At 35.3% G+C, this 13,052-nt stretch overlaps 1 protein-coding gene across 1 annotated transcript; it reads right to left on the bottom strand.

Moving 5' to 3' along the window:
* Window positions 1-7,710: 7,710 nt before the first annotated feature.
* On the bottom strand, window positions 7,711-8,223 carry LOC121977253 (probable calcium-binding protein CML46). The gene has a single exon (XM_042529842.1). The coding sequence runs from the start codon at window positions 8,221-8,223 to the stop codon at window positions 7,711-7,713; it is 513 nt and encodes a 170-aa protein (XP_042385776.1).
* Between the last annotated feature and the right edge of the window lie 4,829 nt (window positions 8,224-13,052).

Genomic DNA, 13,052 nt, shown 5'->3' with positions numbered 1-13,052 from the left:
CGGTTCGATACCAGTCGACTGCTAAAACTTGCAGTCGACTGGTGCAGTCGACTGCTAAAACATGCAGTCGACTGATCCCCACTGACCGAATGAACAGAACAATTCTGTTCGCACCCAGTCGACTATGCGGTCGACTGCACCAATCGACTGCTAAAACATGCAGTCGACTGCTACAGTGCTGTTATAGTAACGCTACAGTACTACTACAGTAAAACCCTAAAACTAAAATTTTACTCCGAGTGCAATCTCTCGTGCACTCGTACCCTCACCCTTATGACTCACTTGACGCTTCTTTGCAGCCTTGACCTCTTGCCTTCAAGCTTACTTCCTTTGGCTCTCGTCCCTCGGATGCATTCAAGCCCGTGGCTTGTCCCCAATGTTATCTTTTGCGTATGCCTTGAAGTCGCTTCCCTCGGCCTTTGTCCTCACTACCTTGTCTACGGTCCCTCGGATGCTCCATCCTTCACCGGACCCGAAGCCATCAGCCTGAGTCACATGTGTATCCTGTAAACTTGCACAACTCAAATACACATATCAAATACAAGGGTGAACCTAACTTAAACCCTTTGCTCAAACACCAAAACACATGGTCGCACGGACCATTGGGATTGCTCTAACAATCTCCCCCTTTTTGATGTTTGGCAATACGTTTAAGTTAGGGAAAACAATAGCAAATAAATATGCTAAAACAAATGACTTACGTTGCCAAGACTACACACTTGGACTTACACCGCCGAATGGACTTACAATGCCAAGGCTACACACTTGGACTTACAACGCCGAAACAATGCATCATGCATTTGAACCTATCCCAAGGCTCCCCCTACACCTACGCTCCCCCAATGAGCTAGGATTTTTACAATGGGCTTTTTAAGAACCTATCCCAAGGCTCCCCCTAAGCAAAGGCACTTTCAGGTTTTCCCAACTAAACCTTATTTCTCCCCCTTTGCCTAACATCCAAAAAGTTCTCCAACAATATCCCAATTATTGAAAACTTGTCATCCAAATTGACCCTAAACTCATGTATTAATCCCCCATGGATTTCATACACATATAAGAGCTGACCCGGTCAAAATCCAGTGCTGAAAACACTTTCAGACTGGTATCAGTCGACTGCCAGAAGTACCAGTTGACTGCCCCCATGAAAATGAGCTTACAGAGACATTCTGTTATTCATGAAAAAAATCAGCTTTTTCTGGCCAACTTCATAAATGCGCCAGAAATTCCATAGACCTCCAAAAAATCCCAAATTTTGTGGAGAGGTCTATTATATCAATGTCTACTTGGGAAAAATATATATAAAAATATATCTATCACCAATCTCAAGATTAACACAAAACATAAAACTAGCTAAAAGGTTCAATTGAACCTTGACCTAAAGTCCTAGTTTTGACTTCCTTTTGATGTATTTGCTCATACTAACCCATAATACATTCCTAGCATTGGTTTATATGTCATCTATACATCCAAAACCAATTATCATGCTATATGACCCCAATGTCATATTTCTAAGCATGAAACATAAACCAATTGTGCCAAAAACCCTAGGTTTGAGACTCAAGTCCGTCTCCAAACCACTTGGCACATTCCATGGCTTGTCTAGACTCCCAAGTAAACCCCCCTTGAGATCCATTGGACATGGGTCCCAAATTGACTTTTTGAGCTCCCCCTAGAGCTCTTAACCTTAGTCACCTCCCTAGGTGACTCATCCACAATGGCTAGGCCACATTGGTGCACCTCCGGTGACACTTGGCCTACAAATTTAACCTTTTTAACCTTATTTAGTTTCTCTTTACCTTTAAATGACTTTCCCTTTCCATTTATTGGCTTCTCCTTGCTATAGTCATATGCAACCCTAGCATAAGACTTTCCCTTAGCTTTGGAGGACTCTCCCTTGCCTTGATCATTTGCCACCCTAGCATATGATCTCTCATTAGCCTTGGAGGGATTAGATCGGTATCCCAAGCCTGATCTATCATGGTTTGGTCTTTGGCTACCCAACACCATATTTAATTCCTTAGATCCAACATTGAATCTCTTAAGGATTTGTTCTAACTTATCAAACTTTCCCCTTAAGGCTTGATTCTCCTTCTCTAGGTTCATAACCCTAGAGTTAATTTGTCCAAATTGGACATTCCTAGACCTACCATTTCTAGGCATATGTCTCCCCTTCTTGGGATTAATACCTTGGGTCTCCTTAGGTCTACCATTTCTAGATTTTTCATGAGTGGGTCTCCTAGGGGTTTGATCTACAATTACCCTACTCCTATCATGATATTTGAAATCAAAATTTTGCATGGGCATATAATGATTAACATTATTTTTCTTAACATGCATGGAGGAATTTAAATTTGACTTCAAATTTAAATTAGGATTTACCTTACCCTTTACCTTTGGAGCTCCCCCTTGACATGAGGCTCCATTCTTCCTCCACTTTTTCTCCTCCTTCTTCAAATGCGCCAACTTCTTGATTTCTTTCTTCTTTGGGCATTTGGTGTGGTAATGACCCCGCTCACCACACGTGAAGCACACTATGTGCCATTTCTTCTTATTGGCACCATTATTCCTACAACCCACATTAGTGTTCAAATTAATTTGAATGGGTTTAGGAGTTACTTCTTTCTTACCCATTGGACACCTACTCTTGTAGTGTCCCTTCTCATTGCATCCGAAGCACACAATATGGTCCTTTAATTTTGCTTCAGTGGAGGTGCTTGCTAGATTGACCACTTCCAAGACCTCTTCTTCTTCTTCACTTGCCTTGGAATTTTCTTCAATTCTTGAGGATATAGATGATGCCTCATCTTCCTTCTCCTCCTCGGATGTTGAGCATGACTCAACTTCCGTTTGCTCCTCCTCAACTTGAGCAATTAAACCCATCTCTTTGGGTTTTTCTTCTTCTTGTGTAGGTTTAGGTTCTTCCCGTAGAACCATCTTCACCTTGCTCCACAAGTTGTGGGCGTTCTCATATTTTCCTACACGGCTCATCATGTCATTAGGAAAAATATCAATCAAAATAGATATTATCTTATCATTTGCCTTTGATCGTGAGACTTGCTCCTCCGTCCAATGACGCGGTCGGAGTTTCTTCCCTTTCTTGTCCTTCGGAACTTCAAACGGCTCTTCGACCACCATCATGGTGTCCCAATCCGTGTTGAAGAAGACCTCCATCTTCATCATCCAATATGTGAAGTCCCCAAGGTTTCCTCCTTCAAACTTTGGAGGTTCAATCAAGCCGGTCATCTTCTTGTATTTGCTCTTCTTGCCGATTAGTCCAGTGAAGTGCGACCTTTGCTCTAATACCACTTGTTGGGGATTGGACGGCCGGCTTGAAGGGGGGTTGGATAGACGGCGCCCCCAAATACTCGCTTCTTTCTACAACGTTAGTGCGCAAGCGGAAATGCAAACAAAGCAAGTAGAAAGCTAAATACTAAAGGAAAGAATGCAAACCAAGCTACACGATCATTTACGTGGTTCGGAGATAAGACTCCTACTCCACGGCTGTCCGTAAGGTGGACGATCCCTATCCGTCGGTGGATTACTCCCCGGAAGACCTCCAGCTAGCTCACGTAGCTCCTGGTGGGTGGAGAAACCTCACCACAACTCTTACCAAGGACTCTTGAGAAGCTAGGGCACTGGTAGACTACTAATAGGGGTTAACCACCTCTATTTCGTCAACTATAACCAAGCTCCCAAGCTCTGGTTATATAGGCCACGGGTTGAAAACCCCGCCTACTAGTCGACTGCCAAAACATGCAGTCGACTGCCCTCTGTGGAAATTCGACCGTTATATCCCAACGGCTCGATACCAGTCGACTGCTAAAACTTGCAGTCGACTGGTGCAGTCGACTACTAAAACATGCAGTCGACTGATCCCCACTGACCGAATGAACAGAACCATTCTGTTCGCACCCAGTTGACTGTGCGGTCGACTGCACCAGTCGACTGCTAAAACATGTAGTCGACTGCTACAGTGCTGTTATAGTAACGCTACAGTACTGCTACAGTAAAACCCTAAAACTAATATTTTACTCCGAGTGCAATCTCTCGTGCACTCGTACCCTCACCCTTATGACTCACTTGACGCTTCTTTGCAGCCTTGACCTCTTGCCTTCAAGCTTACTTCCTTTGGCTCTCGTCCCTCGGATGCATTCAAGCCCGTGGCTCGTCCCCAATGTTATCTTTCGCGTATGCCTCGAAGTCGCTTCCCTCGACCCTTATCCTCACTGCCTTGTCTACGGTCCCTCGGATGCTCCATCCTTCACCGGACCCGAAGCCATCAACCTGAGTCACATGTGTATCCTGTAAACATGCACAACTCAAATACACATATCAAATACAAGAGTGAACCAAACTTAAACTCTTTGCCCAAACACCAAAACACATGGTCGTACGGACCATTGAGATTGCTCCAACACTAAGTACCAACAAAACTATACCACAGGAAACAAATAGTTACAAATAAATTTTCAATAAAAAGCTTTATCTCATTTCAATTTACTAAGCCTTTGAATATATTGTATAGATGTTATATTTAACTTCGCATATAAATTTAAACTTTCACATATCAGTAAATTTTATTCGGATTTGAATTAGGCTCCATCATGCTACAAGTAAATTTTCAATAAAAAGTCATTCCAATTTACTAAGCCTTTGAATATATTGTACATCTTGTATTTTGCTTTGCATATAAATTTAAACTTTCCCATATCAATAAATTTTATTCGCAGTTGAATTAGATTTGATCATGATTTAAAATGAACAGTTAAAACATTTAAAATTATTGGTTCAGTTCCTAAATATCAATACTTAAATGGTCAAGATAATCACAATTTATTATTCGGAACCATTTAAGATTCATTACTCTGATTATTATTTAATAATATATTAAAAAAAATTCATTCTCCCAGAATTTCTCACCCTTACACCCCTATTTAATTTTTTGTTAAAGTCAATCAAACAAGCATTTTGTTGTTGCAACTAGGGGTGGGGTGATTCGAAACCATATATCGAATTATAAATTATATACCATATAAAAAATTTGGTATAAAAAAATTTATATTGATATAGTTTAAAAATTTTAATATGATATAAATTTTGTATCGTTTATATTAAAATTTTAATATTATACTAAAAAATACTAAATTTCATTTCAATACAGTACTAAAAAAAATTTAATATGGTATAATATTATATCGAAATTTTGATATATCGATCATGTTTATATGGTTCAATATATTTTGATACAGTAAAATATATCAAAAATTTAATATTTTTCTCACCCTAACTCAAACAACCCTTCTCTTCTACACTATTTCCACCACAAGAGCAACCCTCTCCTTTCATTCTTTTTGTATTTTTTTCTTGTTTTGTAGGATTTTATAATTTGCTCCATTTTACCTTTCCTTCTTTTGTTGTTGTTGCTGAGTTCACTGGAACTATCTAAGGTTGCTAACAAAGATCAACGCCTTCTTCAAGCCCTGGATGACTTCCTCTTTCCTCGATCGATGGGTGCTTCTTCTTTCAATTTTTTATCCACCTAACCCATTCCATTACTAATTAGGTTCTTGTAGCGATTGTGCGGGGATCGAATATATAAAGATGGAAGAGAAGCAGAAACGAAGGTGTCGAGTGTAAAGGTTCACAATTAATTTCAAGCTCGAATTGGAATCGGCCCAACCCCCAGATGTTAGTTCCGGCCTGTTTGACTAGATTAATGGGTAATAGGTTCATTGATCCGGTTACGAGTTTGAGTCGGATCCAAAATTTGAATTACACTTACTTCGTAATTAATATACCTCGATATATCCATCCGAAACATCAACCGTGAAGCATAGGAAGTGCACACCATCCTTGATCGGGCATATGCCCAGAGGAGATAGCTCAGCAGCATATCACATAGGATGCTTATTGTGTACTCACTTTAGTAATATCTTAAAAAGGACATAAGACTTTAACCATGAATTCACTTTGGGAACAAATATTCTAACCGAGAATATTTCAAAACTTCTTCCAAGTACTTATTTTGAAAACAATCTCGATCATGAACATCCCTGAAAAGATCACATAGGATTAGTCATGCAATCACTTTGGTAAACTCTCCAACCATAAAACATCCTCGAAAGGAAAGGATTACAAAGTATTTGTATCGTGCATTCACTTTAGGAATCCTTTGTATCGTGCATTCACTTTAGGAATATCTCTGACCATGGAGTATCCTTGACTGAGAACATGAGAATGAAAATATTCTCGATGGAGAATATTATTACAAGCATTTGCTGTTGCAACTAGGGGTGGGGTGATTCGATACGACATATCAAATTTTAAATTATATACCATATAAAAAATTTATATGTATATCATTTCAAAATTTTAATATGATATAAATTTTATATCGTTGATATTAAAATTTTAATATTGTACTGAAAAATACTAAATCTCATTCGATACTATACTAAAAAATTTAATATGGTATAATATCGTATCAAAATATTTGACATACCGATCAATCTATATAGTTCGATATATTTTAATATAGTATATAAAGTATATTAAAATTTTAATATTTTTATCCACCTTAAGCCGCAACAGCAAAGGACATTATTTCCACCACAACAGCAACCCTCTCCCTTTTTTTTCTCTTTTTTTTGTGTGTGTTTTTTTTCTAGTTTTGTAGGTTTTTAAAATTTGCTCCATTTTATCAGTTTTGTTTTGTTTTTTTTTTTGTTTTTTTTAGTTGTTAAGCTCAGTGGAGCTAGCTAAGGTTGCTAACAAAGATTCATACTTCTTATGACTTCCTCTTTCTTCAATCAGAGGTGCTTCTTCTCCCAATTTCCATTCCATTGCTAATTAGGTTCTTCAGCGATTGCACGGGGATTGAATATACAAAGATGGAAGAGAAGTGGAAATCAAGGTGCCGGGTGTGAAGGTTCACAATTAATTTTGAGCTCGAATTGGAACGCGACCCAACCTCATATGTTAGTTCCGGCACGTTTAACTGGATCAATAGGTAACAGGTTTATTGACCCGGTTACAAGTCTGAGTCAGGTCCAAAATTTGAATTACATGTACTTGGTAATTAATATACCTTGATATATCCATCCAAAACATCAACCGTGTGGGAAGCATATCGGCATATGCCCAAAGGAGATTGCTCAGCTAGTAACGGATCTACAAATTATTGATGGACTAGGAGCTGCCAGCTGTCACTAACAAGCTGACTCAGGATGATTTTATCGCGGCGTCAAGTACTGTATGACGTCAACGCCACACCTTTGCCACTTCATCCATGCCCCTGAAGCCACAGGCGGGCGTGGCTCCATGCAATCCCACCTTTCTGGCAATTTTCAGGCGAACGTGACGGTCCAGGTGGACATCGAGATTCGACAGTATAAAAGGATGGGCGATGATGGTGGAAGATAAGCTAAGCTTTTACTCGTGCTCTTCCGCTTTCTTCCTTCTCAGCCCAATGCCGACTTAATCGTCGAAGGGATCACGCCGGCCACCTTGGTGTCCGTTGACGTGTATTGACGTGCAAGTCGTCCGGGTTCAAACTCAATCAGTTTAAATCATCGATCGGCATCACCAATTTGACTAATTAATCACCAACCCGATAACAAACTTGTTTCGAACATCTCTAAAAAAACACACTTTGTTTTAGTCAAACACGTACAAAAGATATATTTAGCGACAAACTACGAATTAATTAAGCTAAGAGTTCATTAGCATGTTCTTGAACTCCCTGAAACTGATCGCGCCGTCACCGTCCTCATCGTAAACCGCGATCATCCTCTCGCACTCCTCCACCCTCGCCCCCTCTTCCAACCCCAACCTCTCCATCACCCCCATCAGCTCCTCCGCGCCGACCTTCCCGTCGCCATTCCCGTCGAACACCGCGAAGGCCTCCTCCAGCTCCTCCACACTCGCCTCCTTCTCCTGCAGCACCCGGCAGGCCTCCTCCATCAGGCCGAGGCCGTCCTCCTCTCCCGAGTTCCACAAGAGAAGCCTCCTCATAACCACCTCCACGTCATGGTCGGTCGTCGTCGCGACAGTCTTCCGACACTTCCTGCTGCCGGAACTGCACGAGACCACCGGCTGCTTAGCTGCTCCGGCGAGCTGTGCGTGGCCACGAACCTCCTGAGTCATCAGGAAAAAGCTGGAGACTTCGAAACGGCAATGCAATGCATTAAAGAGATGGCTGATGAGGTGAAGAAGGTGCTCCATTATTGAAGTGTGAGTGGTTGCAGTGGTCGATCTGATCAGCTATTTATAGACAAAGTAGTTGAGAGAAGATAGACAGAACTTTCTCTCCTTTATGCTTGCACGTCACAAGTAGTCTTGCTGATATTTTTTTTTTTCTGTTTCACTTTCCTTAGAAAAACGTACCGGAAGAAGGAGACAGGAACGAGTTGACTCGTTGACTCATTGACTCGCTGACTTTCTAAAGGACTACACAAGTAAATGGAGTTTGTTCAGTAAGTAACGAGGCACTTGCTGCTCATGCATTATTGATTGGGAAGTTGTCGAATCATTTTCTTTGCGTGGAGTAGACGGTTGGTGCCAAGAACTTTTGTAATTTATGGACCCGGATTATCTTCAGCACGCTTTGTGCTTAAAATGAATTAAACGATTAAAATAATTATTCAAATTTGATTTGAGCTTGATTCATTGAGGTGTGTTGAGTGGTGGAATCGATCGATTGAGTGAACTAGACCTAAATTAACCTTATCGTTCAAAAGAAAATTGCAGTGGAAAATTTTCTCAGGAAGCACTTTCGTGGGCCTCGTGAGATTTCATTCGTTCGTAATTGTTTTAGGTCCATTTCGAAGCCCATTAAATGGTTATTCTGGGCTCTTTTAATAATTTAATTTTAAAAATAAAAATAGGCATTGAAAGAAAATGAATATTAAGGAATTTTGCGTTGGGTGAATTATCCTAAACTATGCAAACTCAACTTCCTCCTCGAGGCTTACATTAGAAAGTTTTTTTTACGTTTACTGTATATAAATTTTTCTTTATTTTAATTCTCAAATGTACATTAATTTACCTAATTATTCTTATTTATTTAGATAAAAAAGTCCAAAATAAAATATAATTTTTTCTAAATTCAACACATTTTAATTAAAATCTAGTATATTTTCAATCAAATTGAGGATGACTCTTTTTTTGCCTAATCAATTGATTGATATACTCGATCCTAGTTAAATGATGTTAAATTTAGAAAAAATTATATCATTATTTTTCTAGAATAGAATTTCTCATTATTTTTTATAGGTAAAAAAAATTTAAAATGAGATATAATTCCTCCTAAATCAGCATCATTTAACTATAATCGAGTACATCAATCGATTGATTAGATGGGGAAAAAGTCATATTCAATTTGATAGAAAATATATTAAATTTTAATTTAAATAAACTATATTTTGGAGGAATTATATTTCATTATAGATTTTTTTATCAAAAAAACTAATAAGGGCAATTAGGTAAAACTATGTGTATTAGGGAGTTTAAGTAAAAAAAAAAATTATACATGCAAAGGGAGAATAAATTTTTTCTAGTACAAGTTGAGTTTGCTATTAGAGGATAATTTATCGTTTTGCGTTTCTTATTTTAAAGAGTTCGAGCACATTTTTTTCACGACAGAAAAATAATAATTGATCAATTAAAAATATAGCTATGGAGCTGACTGATTAAACGTGGAATTATTCCCATCAACCCGGAATCCACGATTTAGTAGGTAGCTACGTGGCATGAACAACGTATTAGATAAATTATATAGTAAATTATTTTTCATATTTTATAAATATCCAATTATTCTATGCAAAATCCGATTATATCTATTTTTTTTTAATAAATATCCAATTTTTACAAGAATAATTACCGATTTTCTTTTTCGTTAAATTTATAATTGATACTCCCCAAAACAAAATCAATCTCGAGCATTTTCATTTTTGGGAACATTGATTGTATTTTGAAGGTGTGGACAAGGAAATTTCTAATGGTCAACTGCGTGTTTTCTAGACCATTTCAATTTGATTGAAATTAATAAACAGCATCTAATTTTAGAAAATTCTTGCTCTACAAATTACTCAATTTTAACTGAAATAATTTTAAAATGCCACCTTTTTATTATATTTATAAAACTATTTTAGTCTTCGGACTGCTAAAACAAGCTGTTTAGTTTATTATCATAATGGGGCACTGTATTCTCCGGGATTATGATATTACTGTAAAATATTCAGGATTATGTTTTTTGATTTATCCTAGTGATCAATGATAAATTTTCGTGGACTAATCGATCACTTCAGAAATAATTAATGAAATTAATTAGAATTATTATTTTTTTTATAATAGGACATTGTAACCCCAAGATAAAAAAACAAGATAAGCAATTAAAATTTATTTTCATACTTAGAGATTGAATTACAGATGAAACTAATTGACACATTATGAATTATCATATTTTTCTTTCGTTCTTTTTATAATCAGACATCTAACTTTTCGAATCAATTAATTTTAAAGATGATCAATTTGTTTCCACACAAATTTATATTAACTATTAGGATAAATTAGGAAATGCTCATGAAGGCCCTTCCAAATATCTAATATTCTTAGATTCACTTTGGCCTTTAAGACCCTAGGCCTAAAAAAAAAAAAAAAATCTTTGACCTTTTTTAAAAAAAAATCCTTTACTTGTTTTTCATTTAAAGATCGATAAATTAAAATATTAATTTTAAAAATATATTTTTAAAAAATTATTAATTAAATTTTTATATTTAAGTTTTGATAACAATTTAGTATAAATTTTTATGATATTAAATAGAGTATTATTATTAGATATAATAATATATCAATAATAAGTTTATAATTCACCTAGCTAAAAATAAGTATATTCAAATTGTTTAAAAATGAAGAAAGATAAAAATTAAACATGTATAATTTCTTAAGTAAAAGATGGAGAGAACAACTCTTAAAAATAAAATAAAATAGACGAAATAAAAATAATGAAATAGGATAACAATAAAAATAATCATGCCCCAGGCTCAATTCGATCGTATCGATGAAATATAAAAAATAAATAATATATATATATATATATATATATATATATATATAATGACAAATTCAATATCATTCTTGGAAAATAAAGAGTATAACGAGTACAAACCAGCCATTATTAATTATAAAAAACTAAATGGGAGCTTTTTTAGGCACATAGCAAAAAAAAAACAAACCATATTTTTCACCTAAACCAGTTATTAATGATAGAATGGAGACTAATGGAAAATAGAAAAATTTATGACTATAAATATATCTAAATAAAAGTTAAACTTAATATCTATCAAGGAAGTGAAATTGTAGCGGTATCTAACTTTCTATTGCTTAAAAAATAATAAAATCTTCCATTCAATCAGAAACAATATAGATGAATGCATCAATATTTGAATTTAATCAAGCAAGAAGTATAGTAATACTAATTGGATTAGCGTGTTAGTGTTAAGTGCAGTTTTTTTTTTCAATTTCAATGAGTAAAATAAGCACATAGAGAGGGAGTTAGAAAAGAGAAAAAGGGGAACTAAAAAAAACTAGAGTAGGATAAAATTGAGAGATATTGAATAGGACTATATTAGATTTTATAAAATAACACTCATAATTAAAATTAAATTTAATTTGTTAAAAAAGATTTTTATGATTTTATTCATTAGAACCATAATGAGATATTTTCAAAATCATAAACTTTGATCACAGATTGAGATAATGTAAATATTTAATCACGTGGGCTCTATTCATTTCCATTCTTTTTAAAAAAAAAAATACATACAAATATATTTAATATATTAAAAATAATGATTAAATTTTTTATACAAATATATTTAATATATTAAAAATAATGATTAAAATTTTTAGATAATGAGATTGTGTAATTTTTTATAAAGATACCTATTCTTTTATATATTTTAAAAAATATATTTAATATATTAAAAACAGTGAGTCATAATAAAAACTAAGGGTCCTAACACGTAGACTGTAATCACCTATATCTAAAACCGATCTTATTTTTCACTGGGAAAAAAAGTCTCCCACCAACTTAAACTCGAACTTTATATTCCTTAGATATCCATTAAAAAGTTTCAGCAATGTGCCATTGCCCTAGATTTTTCTTTTTTTATTTTTAATTAGATAGAGAAATGAGGATGACTGTGGATTAATTATTAAGATTTAGATATCTGATAAAAGATGAATATATTCATACCCCCATTAATTCATCCAAAGATCAACACCGATTTAAATATTTTATATATTAAAAAAAAGGGGTACGCCGTGGAGATAATTTTGTTGTTGTATTCAACGAGGAAACCGTGTTGATTTGGGCCAAATGATTGATGGAACTGGAAAAGATTTAGACTTCTAATTATAAAATTTTAATGAATTGACCACCCAAAGCCACCGCGTCCTCCTCCATTTGACTTGGCTTTGACTTTGAATCTGCGAGGAAATTGCCTCATTCAAACAAATTATATTGAAAAGTCAAAATCTTTATTGTAAATCCATTTGTGTAAGTTAATCGGAAAACATAATGCGTTCCGATGACATTTAATGAAACCGAGTAATATTAATTCTCTTGGACGAAGTAGTAATTAGCGTATGAAATATTATTATTATGAAATTTAGGGTTTAAATATCGATAAAGTCAAACTAAATGTATTTCTTATGTGCTAGTCAAAAAGTTAATAGTTGTTTATGATTTTATCTCCTCCGTTTTAACTTTGGGATAAATTGACGGAGGTACCAGGGATAAGCGTATTCATTTTTTACTATCATGAAACAAAGTAATATTTTGTTAAATTGACTAAGGGGGCGTTTTGTTCTCTCATAGGAATCGTAATGGGAATGAGTATCATAGTATTATGGAATGAGAATGGGTATGAGTTTGGATATCATTCTTAAAAATGATGTTTGGTTAGTTAAATATTTTCAATCAGAATGAATTTAAATTTCCTTTTTTACCCTTATATGAAAATAAGAGAAAAAATTAGATGAGAAAGAAAGTT

Source organism: Zingiber officinale, chromosome 4B (genome assembly GCF_018446385.1).
Source record: "Zingiber officinale cultivar Zhangliang chromosome 4B, Zo_v1.1, whole genome shotgun sequence".
NCBI classification, from domain to species: Eukaryota; Viridiplantae; Streptophyta; class Magnoliopsida; order Zingiberales; family Zingiberaceae; genus Zingiber; species Zingiber officinale.
Note: the sequence above shows the minus strand (reverse complement) of the source record. Positions and strands in the feature narration are given on the sequence as shown.

What these genes read in the sequence shown, in the direction of transcription:
- LOC121977253 (XM_042529842.1), bottom strand. Translation starts at nt 8,223, where the DNA reads ATGGAGCACCTTCTTCACCTCATCAGCCATCTCTTTAATGCATTGCAT.